Below are 14,336 nucleotides of genomic sequence, written 5' to 3'. Positions count from 1 at the left end.
CAATCATTTCTACCCTTCATTTCTACCAAAAAATTGATACTGGTAGAAAAGCTTTGGGGAGAGGAGCATACAAGCATTCAGCTTGCAGCCACCTCCTTTCTCCTGCTCTCTGTGCCTTCCTGAGACTGAGATTATTCCAGTTAGGGGGAAGTATGAGGATAAGTGCCTAAAATTTGGTCTAAGATTTGCCCCTACCTCCCACCAAAGGGTGAATGTGTGTGTTCTCTTGGATCCTGATCTAACCTACACTGCTTACAGAAAACTCTGTAACTGTCCCAGGAGCAATTTCTGGTTGTAGTTGGGTTATTTTTCTTCCAGAATGGCCGTTTTTGGCCTGAGACCAAAAGTTAAAACCTCTATATGCTTCTGATTTCTACCAGGAGAATGGGTTTTCTCCCAGTAGAAACTGAAGATTTGTATATGGCTTTAGAAACTGAAGAAAGATGATTTTTCAGTGAGGAAGAGATGGTGTGAGATAATGTAAGTGGAATGTTAGAGAATGAAGAATGATAAAGCTTAAAGACAAATGCTCCAATCTACCCTTTTTTCATAATAAAAGGTCTGAGTGAGATTCTGTGGTAGTAGTGCTGTTTTAACCAGAGTAATTCAGGAAATATACAAAAGCAAGACTTCTTTCCTAATATCTTCTGTGGATCAACTTCATGAAAGGGGGAGGTTTGAGAGAGGTCATTATGCCACTGAGAGCTTGTTTAACATCTCTCCCAACAGTATACTTGGTCTAGAAAAAGAGGTTAACAAACAAATTTTGCTCATCACAGTTTTCCATATATATTTTTTTCTGTGCTTGGAAGAGATAGAAAATGTTTGTTTTATTAGGGATATGAGGGGAATTGATTTTCTGCTTTAAAATGAAAGATCTTGCAATTTGAGGATGTGCACTGAAAATGTGAAAGAGTGCACACCACCAAGATATTTTAGTAAGAGCTACATTATCAAAATAAAAATCTAATTTTAAAATTTTTAAATAATATTTTTTCTTAAAATGGGATTTTAGTTTTATTTTTGCACGTTTGTTTCTTTGTTTTATATAATTAGCCACAAGGTGGCATTTAGGACCATTCTCTGAAGATCTGTTTTGAAACTAACATACAGTAGCATTTAACAGGACCTGTTGAATTCCTGAGTCATAAGCAACTTTAAAACTGTCACTGCTTAGTGGCTGTTGATGATAATTCACAAAAATAAAGGGAATGTCACTAATAAGTAACTATTACAAATGTTGGTCATCAGTTACTAATCCTGTGATTCCAAAAGAGTGCATTTGACTTTAAACATGAGTAGTCCTAGCAGGGGACTACTCTCATACTTAATCGTTAAGCACACCTGCTAGAGCATGAAGAATTTGGACCTAATCTCTGAAAAATGAGAGAATCTCTAATGAGCAAGGATCCTGGCCTTTTCTTTTAAAAAATCCAAAATTCTCTGATTTAAACCCCCCCAAATCTGTGTTTTTCCTCAATGAAAATGAAAAGCTACGATATATAGATATAGATAGATATCAGTTTGAACACAAGCTCACCAGTGTCTCAATCATTATAATAAAATAAATTCTAAGTACCTGTATATTTCAGTGTTTGATTTTGGGTTTTTTTTTTTTTAATCAAGGAAAATCAGAGCTCCCCCTGCCCCCTTTGCTCACGAGGATGCAGGTCTAGCTGTGGCTGTACCCCCCCCCCACTGCTTTGTGGTGCTAAGCAGCCCTGATATGCTGGTGCCTTGCCCCTGCCCATACTGGTGTCCCTTACTCCTGACCCACAGTCCCCTGCATCCTTCTGCCATGTCAGTGCCCCTCACTCCCAACCTGTAGCCTCCAATCCCCACCAGTGCCCATCACTCCTGACCTGTAGCCCCACCCCCATCTCTTTCAGTGCCCATCACTCCCAACCCACAGCTCCTCTCTCACCTGTGAGTGGCCAGAGCAGAGCCAAGTAGAGCCTGTGGGGTGCAGGGGGAGGATACAGGCTGCCCACTGTGGGGCTCAGGACTCCATGCCCTGCTCCCCTCCCCCTTCCTCCCCCTCCCAGAGCTTCCACATCCCAGCGGGTAGGACCTGACACAGGAGAGGAGAGGGGCAGCAAGACTCATTGCTGCTGCTACTGCCAGGAGACCTGCGCCAACCACAGCACCAGCAGCATGGGGAGTAACAGATGTGAGGGGGGACCACAGTGCCCTCACCTCCTCCTGCTGCCAGCTGCTGATGTGCTGGGCCACAGCTCTACCCCCTCCACTATAGCCCAGCTGCCCCCAAGCCACCTCCCCTTTGGGATAGAGCCATGGCCCAACACACAAGCAGCTGGTGGTGGGAGGAGGTGAGGGCAGCACAATGCCCTGCCATTCCATTATTCAGGCTACTGGCACAGGGGTCCCGGTGCTGGCACCAGTGGAGATGAGTCTCACTGCCCTGCTTCACCCTTTCATGCTGGGTCCCACCTGCTGGCCCACATGCCTGCTGTGAGTGCAGAAATCTGTGCGTGCATGTACCTCCCCTGTGTATCACCTGTGCCCCCCTGCCTGCCCACACCTCACCTATGACCACCCCCATCAATAGATTTACCTGCACGGAGCTGCTTTCCACTAGACTGCCTGGCTGCCACATGCATGCGTGTGCACACACATGCACATGGCAACCCTGCCTAATAGTCCTCCTCCCAGTCCCCGTCCCTGTCCCCACCCGAAGCAGCCCCTTGCAGGCTGGAACTCTGCCAGCTTGTAAAGGGAAACCCAGGGTTTCCTGTGGTTTTCTCCCTCAAAAGAGAAAATCTTCATTTTTCTGTAGCAAATAGGAAACCAAATCAACAGCATGTATATTTAATCTTAAGTATAGGCTAAAATATGGTTTTAATGTGAAGTACATGAATATTTATGCAAAATTTCTAACCAGGCTTTGATTTGCTCACAATTAAGAAGGTCTTACTTCGGAACAGATTTCAACATTACCAAATTGGTGCATGAGGTCTAAAGAGGGTGGTGAGACTATCATTTAAACTGTCCTGTCCTGATCTTGGCAGTAGAGAGAGCTGGTCATAAGGGGCTATCTTGCTTAAAATTATACTCCTAACTTCTGCTGAAGTTTAAATGTTGATGCAAAATGTGTATATGAGGAGAGAGAGAGAGAGACTCATTCAACAGTTCAAAAATACAGCTATGAAATGGTGAAGGAACTCCCAAGCTTTTGTTTTAAATTGGTATATGTAGTTTCTTTTAATTGCTACAAAAAGGAGTTTGTCAGTATTTTTTTAAGTGAAGATAGGATGTATTAACTACTCTTTGCACCTGAGGCTTTGATGACTAGGCATGGTTCAGATTTGCAAAAAGTTACTATTGAACTAAAGTTTCCAGGCTTAAGAAATCTCAGAAGTACTTGATTTGTGGAAAATGCTGACCACCTGCAAGAAACAGCTGTACTAAGAGAAGTCCCAAATCACTTATCCTTTTTGATAATTGTGCTACTGATTAGGTCACCTAATATGAACTCACATGCCTAATATTAGCCACTGTATTCTGGAAACGTGTGTATATATATTGGGACATGTGGTATTTGAAAAGAAAGGAGGGGAAAGCCATTGAATAAAATGACATCATTGTAAGTCTAGGGACTGCTGGAGATAAAAGAAAGTCTCTGTTCTTTATGTTAGGTAATAAACTGGATGAAATGATACATTTGGAAGAGATTTGTCTTTATCCTAGCCATGATTTTTCATACACAAGACCTAAAGTTGTGTTCCAAAAGCCATAGTTTGGCACCTAAATAAATGGCTCCATGTTCAAAAGAGCTGGACATCAGATTAGTGGAACAGTTATCTCATTGGAAGTTGTTGGGTTCTTCTGAAAATTGGGCTGCTTGATTTAGCTTCCTGTATTTCACTGCTTTGGCCATTGTGTATGCTTTTCATCTGTTAGACCTGTAATTTGGTGTTGTATTGAATCCCTTGTTCTTCTCCTGCAGTCCTAAAGTATGTTGATGTCAATAGCACTGGTGAAATGCATTCTTTCCTCCTGATCTTCCTTGTCAGATTCTTGGAGCATGTCTTCAGCCGGGTGGCACCCTGTCCCAGCAAAGCCATCCCCAAGCATATTCTGATCCAAACCCAGAAATATGAGTATGAAAATGCTCTAGCGCAGGGACAAGCAATTATTTCAGGCGAAGGGCCGCATACTGAGTTTTGACAAGCCATCAAGGGCCTTATGGCAGGCAGCCAGGGGCAGATAAATATTAATTTTCAAATTTTTAGGGGCCCTGCAGGCCAGATAGAATGGCCTGTTGGGCCACATCTGGCCTGTGGGCCGCATTTTTCCCACCCTTGCTCTAGCGCATCCCTCTGTAGCCACTCGGAGAACCAGAGGTCTCAAATATTGCTTGAAAGCAGCAATGGATGGATGCTCCCAGAGTGTCTTCACCAGCATATTTCTAGATTTGGAGTATGTGAGGGAGTGGGTAGGCAGGATGTACTTGGGAATTACCTGGTTGACACACACTGCTGCTCTGGGGTTGATAGACTCTTGATATCTTGGTTATCTTGTACCTCAACTACTACAGACTTTTCCTGAATTTCTTGCATAATATTTAATAATACTTGTATTCATCTTTATCTCCTGTTGATAATTAATCGCTCTTCTCCATCTCTTTTACATAGAACTATGTTTCTCACCTGTAACTTTTTTTAATTTAGTGCATCCTCTGCAGTTGTGGGCACAGAAAGCCCCTTATTTTACCCTTGCAGGCTCCCTTCCCTGACTTTTGCCTTGATACATGAAGCCTAAGGGGTGCCCCTCATTGGCAGGGCAGGGGCAGCACTTATTTAAGCCAGGCTACAGGGAATCATCTTCCTAGTCTGGCCCTGCACAATGCCTTTCTGGCCCTGCACAGTGCCTTTCTGGCCCTGCACAGTGCCTTCCAGAAACAGGCATGGTGAAGAAGTGTCACTTGGCAGCAGCAGCAAGGCAAGACTCTTAATAGGATCTCATGGCACATTAGGATGCTGTAGCACCCTAGTTGAAAAGCACTGACATGGAGCCTTGAATTGCACAAAAATTCATTCTTTCTACGTTATTTTTCTCCTGTCCTCTTACCAGCTCTTTTATCTTAGTTGTCACATTTAAATTGGTTCCTACCCCTGCAAGATCTGTACATCATCTAGGCCTGCTTTCACCCAACATCTCTCCCCTATTTCTCTCAGACTCTTCATTCAATTTCCACTCATAAGAGAACTGGAAACTTTAATTTAACTCCCAAAGATTCTTGCACATTCCAAGATTACACATCCACAATCAGTGCAGTGTGTATGGACTGGATTCTATTCTTTATAACTTCTTATACTATATTCATTGCCTTAGTATCTGATCATTTACATTTATTCTCATTTAGGTTTTATGGTCCTTGGACAGGAACTATATATTCATCCTTTGTTGTTATGCCAGGAAGCTACCAGAAATCTGATTAATTTGTTTCTTCTTTTTCAGGCTTCAGTTTTGGAAAATCTCAGACTAGCAGTGCGATCTCAGCTTGGATTTACCTCAATAAGACTTCCTATTGCCGGCAGGTCAAGTAATATTTTGAATCGAATTTTTAATTTTGCAAGGTCGCGTCATTCTGGATCATTGGCATTGGTATCAGCAGATGGAGATGATGTTGTTGCCAGCCAGAGTACTAGTAGAGAAGCAGAAAGAAATAGTACTCACAGAAGCTTGTTTTCAGTGGAGTCTGATGATACAGACACAGAAAATGAAAGAAGAGACACTGCAGGAGCTGTTGGTGGTGTTGCTGCCAGTTTGCCTCAAAAAGTCCCACCTGCAACAGCAATAGAAGCAACAGTAGGAGCATGTGGAAGTTCCTCAAATCAGAATATCAGCAGTAGTAATACAGATAATGGAAGAGAAGCAACAAGCGTAGAACCCCCAAGTACAAGTCCGGCACGTCACCAACTCACTAGTGCGCTAAGTCGTATGACTCAAGGCTTACGATGGGTACGCTTTACTCTAGGGAGATCAAATTCAGTAAATCAGAACCAAAGTCCTTTGAGACAGGCTGATAATGGGGTAAATGGAAGAGACGAAGATGACGATGTTGAAATGTTAATTCCAGTTTCTGATGTAGCTTCAGACTTTGATATGAATGACTGTTCAAGACCTCTGCTTGATCTTACCTCAGATCAAGGACAGGGGCTTAGACAGCCTTATAGTGGAACACATCATGGCATAAGATCATGTAATCGAGATGGGCCATGTGAGCGTTGTGGTATTGTACATACTGCCCAGATACCTGACACTTGCTTAGAAGCAACACTGAAAAATGAAACTAGTGATGATGAGGCATTATTACTTTGTTAGGTACGAAATGAATAGGGGAGGTTTGTATACAAGTTGGAGCAATATCAGTAATTGTTTTGTACTTCACAGTTAGAAAAACTAGCTTTAGTTTTAAAAAGTCCAGAGCAAAATCACGTTGAAATATTTTAGCCCACGTAGTTGAATACTTTTCTTACGCTGGATAAATCCATGGACTGTGTGAGTTGAGTATTTTTACAACTCAGAATATATTATATGTATCCAGTATAACCTGGTTACTCCTTTATGTAGCTAATGTTCATCCCAGTTAGTTTCAAATTAGTTTATTCTGGTACTGTAGCTCACAAAAGAAATATGGCTGCTCAAGACTTCCTGTTTGTTTCCCTCATTTTAACAGGTTAATTTGTACAGAATGATTTTCTTTTTGAAATGGAATCCATTGTATTATTGCCAACAAACTGGTAACTTAATATACTAAATGCTGGTAGGGTTTGTTAATCTAAAATAGGTAGTTTACCTTTCCAAGATTATATAACACTGTCTAAATATTCTTGAATTTAATAATAATGTGAACTTTTTCAAAGGGAGGAGAGACTTTCTCCAAAACACATTTTGTTTTAAAAGTTCAAAATGCAGTGATATATGAATTGCAGGTATAATTGGATAAACTGATGTGAAGAGCATTTTCCTTGCTTTTATAGCACGGACTTTAATAAATTGCAATCTAATATGGTACAACCAAATAATATGTAAAAATCCCAAGTTATTAGTCTTCTTAGAGGACAAAAAACAAATAGCTGAAACACTTGAATATGCATTAGTTCTTAAAATATCTGATACATGTACAAATACGCTACAGGATAAGTTCCAACTCGTAATAGATCTTTCCCTAGTAATATAGGGTATAAAGCTTGTTTGGACTCAAGGGATTTGCACTAAAATCATATTAAGGTCTCTAATGAACTTTAGTGCACAAGCACTATCACTTTAAGTACTATTATCTAATATTGCAATGGCTATATATTTCCATGGCTCTTTTCTTGGGGTGTTGCATTTTGTTACAATTGAATTTGCTTTACTAATTCCCTATTTATTCATTGTATTTAAAAACTGGTTTACTTGGTTACAGACTGGTGGTTATTTTATTTTTTTTTAATCCCTTTATGTGTATTTCTTTTTATCTTAATTTTTATAGTATTACATGTCGGAACAAACCTGATGAGTGGAAAAATTGTTCATAATTTCCAATTTTGTGATAAGCAGGTTAATATGTGGCTACTAGCGTGATAGCAAGAATCTACATCTTTTAAAAAGGAAAACAAAAAGTCAACTACTGTTTTATTTATTCTTTGCCAGTCTGTTTTTAGTAGGCTTAATGATTCAGTATGAAAATGTATTTGTGTGTGACAGTATGCTATTTATTAAATTTTAAATACTTTGTTGAATGTCATTTTAAAGCATGTTTAAAGTCTTGTGCATTTCTGTCGTGTTATGCTGTCAGGCACAACTGACTAAAATGTTTTAATATGTATCAGAATTAAAAATGATTTTTTGTTATGTTCTGAGGTACTTTTTAAAGATAAACGCAAAGATTTATTTGTTTTGTTTTATTTTATAAACCCTTAATTCCAGTGTGTAAAACGCATCCAATAGAAAAAAAATGTAAATAGGTTACACAGTAGACACCTCCCTCTGTGCCTCACTTTCTCAAGTTACAGTCCAGAAGTAGAACAATATTTTTTGTACAATCTTACAAGGTGCTTGGCTGACTTAAGTCACAAGATAGGTAACTATCCAACTCAGGATGTGATCCTTCAGATTTGAGCTTTAAAGAACTTGCAAGTAGTACATTTGGTTAAGAATGTCGTTATATTAGTAGTTCTTATTGTTTCAAAAATAATTTATACTTGCATCAAACCAGGTAAAGTTTGGCCTAAAATAATTTATACCAAAGAAAATGTTTAGTGGCTACCTTTATTCTCAGTGAGCAGTACTCGATTCTGTGAATCTTATTCTATTAATTTCAGTGTAGGATTACTTGCAGAGTAAGGTATGAAAAATATAGCGGAAAGTGGCCTTAAAAAACATTTTGAAAAAAAAAAGGAAAATGTAAATTAATACAAGGCCTCACAGATAAATTGGACAGTGCTCACAAAAAGTGACCTGTAGCATTAGTAGATATGATAATGCAGAAATGAAGAAGGAGGGTACAATGTCCATCTGTCTTCAGTTAGAATACTGGAGAGTTTGATATGACTAAGATTATGGGAAGTTTATAAATAACATCTATATTTTTGGAAGTCAGATCTATTACAACTACTCTGATTCAAGAAAACTTAACGGAAATGATCAAGCACCCTATACCCATAATAGAATACAAGTTTTACCTTTCCCACAGCTATTACCTCTACACTTCTGTTTGTCTGAACTGCTGGAAATGATGCTGCATCAAATCAGAGGTGTCAAACTCGCCTCATGCCCAGGACCAGATCTAGATTGCTGGGCTCCTTACAGGTCCGATCTAGCCCAGGCACAAGGTGGCTCTGGCCCAGGGAACACTGCAGCAGTGGCAGAGCCCTGGGGCCCGTGGCAGCAATGGCATCTCCAGTCCTAACTCCAGCACCGGCTCTGTTATGGAGCACAAAGTAACAGTGGCATCTCAGCAGTTTGGCCAGCAGCAAAGGAGGTGAGGCAAGCACACAGCGATGGCATTGGTGACAAGCTGAGTGGCCCTTGCTCACCCTCCTCCTGCTAACTACTTTGTTCACTGGGGCCCAAGGGCCCCAAGAGATTCTGCAGCAGACTACCCACCTTGGCCACACCCCTAACTTCCAGTTGACTGTGATAGCTCAGCAAACAAGATATATGGCCCATGGAGCTGCTCATTTTGAGCTGCATTAAGTGATTCTGGACTTTACCTTTCATAGAATATTAGGACATCTGAATAAATGCCAAAAATTAACAGTTGCTGTAAAAATAAACCTTTTATTTACATTTAATTTTAAAACATGACATCACTTAAGTCTATCAACTGAAGACTATATGATTTCTGTAAGATTTCTGTTTTTTGAGTATTGTTTTCAGTGCACCATCTTCAGATCTTGGTTCTTGGCATTGTTCGTATATTAAGTCAACAGTTTTGACCTTACGAGGAATTTCAGTGGTTTAAAGCCAAACCATCACTCAACTGTTTGAAAACATCCTAATTGAGTAAACCTCCAAAGTATAATTATAATTTATGGAAGTACCCACAGTACCCTAGGAACTGAAAAGGCAGTGGAAAAGCTAACACTTTCCCCAAGTGGTTTAGGCCTAGTTGCAGTAAAAGACTTGACTTGTTAGGGCTGTGTGAAACAGCACATTTTTATTTTGACTTCTTTTTGCTGTTTCAGAGGGACAGCGTTTCATTTTGTTTCGTTTTGAAGCACTGCTCTGTTTCATTTCGTTGAAACTGTTTTGCTGTTTTGACACATTTCAATGTTTCACCCATAGGCTATAATGGGGAATCATGAAAATGCCTAAAATGTTGTCATTTCTTGCCTGATTCAGATGAAAATTGCGGGGATGGTAGCGCCTTCTGAGGGCATGATGCCTGCAACGTTTCAAGGAGATGGGTGCATAGGTTTCTGGAAAACTGCACCTTAAACTGTTCAAAGCAAAAACACATGACACTTTCCAGCAGCAGCAGCTTCCTCTCATCTGGTAAGCAGATCTGGGGGCCTGCACCCCCGGGCAGGATGGGGGGACTCCTCCTGGGGGTGTGGGCCCCCAGATCTGCACATGGGATAAGAGGAGGCTGCCAGCTGGGACCGGTGCTGGGTGCAACCGTGTCCAGCGCTGGGAAGATTGCTGATGCTGATGGCCCCACAAAGCAGCGGCAGCCTCCTGTCATCCAGCATGCAGATCCAGGGGCCCACACCCTTGGGAGGGCTGCAGGGTTGTGCTGGATGCCTCCAGGGGGTGCAGGCCCCTGGATCTGCATGCTGGATGACAGGATGCTACCACTGCTGGCTGGGACCGGTGCTGGGCTCAGCCCATGCTGAGTGCTGGGAAGACTGCTGCTGCAACAGCATGACGTCATCCCATGTGCAGATCCAGGGGCCCACACCCCTGGGAGGATTGCAAGGTTGTCCCATACTCCTCCTGGGGGGTGCGGTCCTCTGGATCTGCATGCAGGATGACAGCAGGCCGCTGCTGACAGCTGGGACCAGCACTGAAGCCAAGTAAGCCCAGCTTTGAAACTCAAGATGTTTTGAAACTTTCAAAATGTTTCAAGTGCCCTTGTTTCGTTTCAAAGCTGTTTCAAAGCCTTTTGTTTCATTTCAATTTCACTGTTTCGAGTTTGAAACACATTGAAACGTTCAAAACGAAACACCCAGTGAAATTTCTCACAGCCCTATTGGCTGTCTAGAGTTTAGCTGTTGTAACACCTTCTTTAGGGGCTCAACAAATGGAATATGTTGTCCAATGTTATGACAGGGCAGAGAGCAGTTCAATTCCACATGGATTTAGAAAGAAAAGTTTTGAGGCAAAGCACTCTCTGAAGAGAAATACTGCACTTTGATCAGGTTTGCTGTCTCCAGTTCATCTTAAATGTCCAAGCTTCTTTCTCCCTCTCCCGCCTCTTTAGCTTTAATTTTAAAATGTGTTTGCCTCCATATTGTCTATTTTCAAACAAAATTGAATTTATTCACTGTATTTTTGTGGTACTTGGAAATATTCCAGCTCATATGGTGTCTTGTTGAAAGGTCTGTTTTCCCAGGCTGGCTGAGAATGCCCCTCTGGAAGCAGTTAACTGATCAGGTGAGTTGCTTTTATACAATAGCCAGCAACCTAGAATATTGATTCTTGGGTTAAAGTGGTTTGTTGCTAAGAGGCTTTATTGGGATTATTAATGGTCATTTTTTGTACTGCTATAGGAAAGGGATGACCAAAAGAGTTAAGAGCATTTTATTGATGATCTTTAAGCACTGGACCCTCTCAGGCTCCTGATGTTGATCTTCCCCAGTTGTGGCAGCACTAGTCCAGTGTGTGCCTGTCTTCCCAAACACCTGGAAACTCCTCAACCCATCCTTAGTCTGTACCAAGTGTTCCTGCTTGCCTTTCTGCTGCCTGTGGTGGAAAACCAGGTGGTTGTTCTTCAGCACATTCAGTAGCTCTGATTGGGCTGCTTTTCTCTCAGGAAGCAAGTAAGTTGGGGAAGGCAACCCTGCAGACAAAAGGTCTTCACAATGGGAGTGTGTGGAAACCTGTGGTGTTACAGACAAGGATAATGCAGGCGTGCTTAATTTTTTTCTTCACTATTTATCATTTCAAACCAATGGGACATGCTGGCTCTGGGGCAAATTGTGCACACAAAACATAGGGCTGGCAGTGGGGTGCATGGGCTGGACGTTGTACTGCAGACAACACAGGAGTGCAATCTGAAACGCCTCATGCAGCCTGCACCCCAGAATCCTTGTGCAGTGCCGAGTCGAGTTTGCATGCTGTGGGCAGCCTGTACCCCATGCAAGTGCCAGGTGCACAGTGAGCCCTGGGGCCAGTGCATACCTCATGTGGGGCTGGACTGGTTGCACACACAGCACAGAGGGCCAGCACTAGGTATGTGCTGCATGTGGTGCCCTGTTGGACCAGCCTTACGCACTGACACAACATGGTATGATTGAGGCTGGCCCCAGGGTCTGTGCATAGGGCTGGTCCAGTGAGGCACTACATGGATCATGTACCCCTTTGCCAGCTGTGTGGGACGCACAGTACCAGGGCCAACATGGGATTGGTCCAGTGACCCATGGGCTGAATCATACTGCTCCACAGGCTAGATCCAGCCTGTGGGCAATATGTTTGACATCCCTGGTCTAGTGAAATTATTTGGTAGTTATATTCCAGTTCCAATATAAGTGTACAAATAAGTGTAAAAGCCTTCCACCAAAATTGGCAGTCCTCCCTGACCTTTATCCTAGGACAGGACTAAAGTTCGTGGAAGACTAAATCATGTTGTTGTCCAGGCTATATCTACTACAAAAATGAACAGATTCTTTAGAGCTGTCTGTACACTACCTTTCCTGACCACTACATTCACACTGTGAAGAATAGGAATAGGTTTCAAACTGAGGAGTTTTCTACACTGAGCCATGTAGTAAAGTTACCATGTGTTCTTGCATATAACATGTCTGGGAATAAGATGCATACCTTGTTTTTGAAGGAAGAGACATATTTCCATGTACCTAACCAAGAGGGAACTGAGTTTGCTCATTTTTTTTGCTTCCTGTGGATCTTGTGCAGACTTTACTTTTCTTTCACCCAGCAGAAGCTTAAACAGCAGCAACTGCTATTCCAGTATTTCCTTGCTTGTAATGCTTGCTTCAGTTTTCATCAGCTGGTTTTTTGAAAAAAATGCATGTTATGTGCAAGAAAATACAGTAATCAAAGTTAAATAAAAGTGTGAATATAAAATTAACACATTAAATCTCCATATAGACCCTTGTACACACTATAATCAATCAAAAGTTATCCCTCCATCCCATTGTCCCCTATCACACTTCCTGTGTGTGTATGTGTGTAAAATACATACAAAGGTGATTCTTGCTGCACCTGTAACAAATACTGCAAAACACAGATTTGTAACTCAAGATAAATTCACAGAAAATCTCGAAGAGCTAAATCAACTGTAGTAAATGCTGAGAGAAAATAATCTTTTATTAATGATGCTATCAATTCTGTTGGTTTGTGGAGCTTAAGATTTGGTTTTTTGTGCTTGTTTCGATGTTTTAACTTTCCAGCATCCCAGGTTTCCTCTTTTCTGGCTCCAGTAATGCTGCTTGTTTCCCATGTTGGCTATGTGAGTTCTGCTGTTCTCACTTACTTGCTTCTTGTTGTTTTTACAGACAACACCTTTTTCATAGATTTCATAGACATTAGGGCTGGAAGGGACCTCAGAAGATCATTGAGTCCAGCCCCCTGCCCCAGGGGCAGGAAGTCAGCTGGGGTCATAGGATCCCAGCAAGATAAACATCCAAATTTCTCTTGAAGGCGTTCAAAGTAGGTGTTTGAGACTTCTGGCAGCAGTCCATTCCAGACCTTGGGAGCTTGGACAGTAAAGAAGTTCTTCCTTATGTCCAGTCTGAAATGGTCATGGACTGTTTGACCTTGTCATCCCTTGGGATGCTCTGGTGAACAGATGTTCCCCCAGATCCTGGTGAGCACCCCTGATAATCTTATAGGTGGCTACCAGATCACCCCTGAGCCTGTGCTTTTCCAGGCTGAAGAGTCCCACAGCTCTCAGCCTCTATTTTCCTGACCTCTGATCATGCACATGGCTCTCCTATGGACTTTCTCAAGCATCTCCACATCCTTCTTGAATTGTGGAGCCCAAAACTGGACACAGTACTCCAGCTGCAGCCTCACCAAGGCTGAGTACAATGGGAGAATGACATCCTGGGATTTGAGAAGCATCTATGGATGCAAGCCAGCATTTTGCTCATTTTACTAGCTGCAACATCACATTGAAGGCTCATGTTCATCTTGTGGTCAATCATGACCCCCAAGTCCTTTTCATATGTAGTGCTAGCCAGCGTAGCACTGCCGAGCCTATAAGCATGCTGTGGGTTTTTCTTCCCAAGGTGGAGAACCTTGCATTTTTTGGTGTTAAACACCATCAGGTTCGCATCCGCCCATTTCCTGAGCCTTTCGAGGTCAGTCTTGATCGCCCTCCTGTCCTCAGGTCTGGACGCTTTTACCCCAAAGTTTGGTGTCATCGGCAAACTTGGCCAGTCCACTTCTGATACCAATGTCCACATCATTAATGAAGATGTTGAAAAGTGTTGGCCCAAGGATAGAGCCTTGAGGGACCGCACTGATCACAGCACACCACGACTATTGACTTCCGTCAACCACCACCCTCTGGTTCCGACTACAGAGCCAATTCCCCAGACAGCGGATCGTGGTGAAGCCAAGGCCGCAGTTGGCCAGTTTTGCTAAGAGGTGATCATGGGATACCAGATCGAAGGCTTTTTTTAAAGTTAAGATATACG

At 42.2% G+C, this 14,336-nt stretch overlaps 1 protein-coding gene across 1 annotated transcript in view; it reads left to right on the top strand.

Moving 5' to 3' along the window:
* The window catches only part of LRP12 (LDL receptor related protein 12), a gene marked incomplete at its 5' end in the record, with an annotated part of 37,040 nt that extends 29,177 nt beyond the window's left edge, over window positions 1–7,863 (top strand). Inside the window, one exon of the mRNA XM_006038231.3 lies at window positions 5,482–7,863. Coding sequence (XP_006038293.1) covers window positions 5,482–6,348 — 867 coding nt within the window. The remainder of the gene's footprint in view (window positions 1–5,481) is intronic.
* Between the last annotated feature and the right edge of the window lie 6,473 nt (window positions 7,864–14,336).

This window comes from Alligator sinensis, unplaced genomic scaffold, assembly GCF_000455745.1.
Source record: "Alligator sinensis unplaced genomic scaffold, ASM45574v1 scaffold20_1, whole genome shotgun sequence".
NCBI lineage: Eukaryota > Metazoa > Chordata > Crocodylia > Alligatoridae > Alligator > Alligator sinensis.
This window is presented reverse-complemented; position numbering and strand designations above follow the sequence as displayed.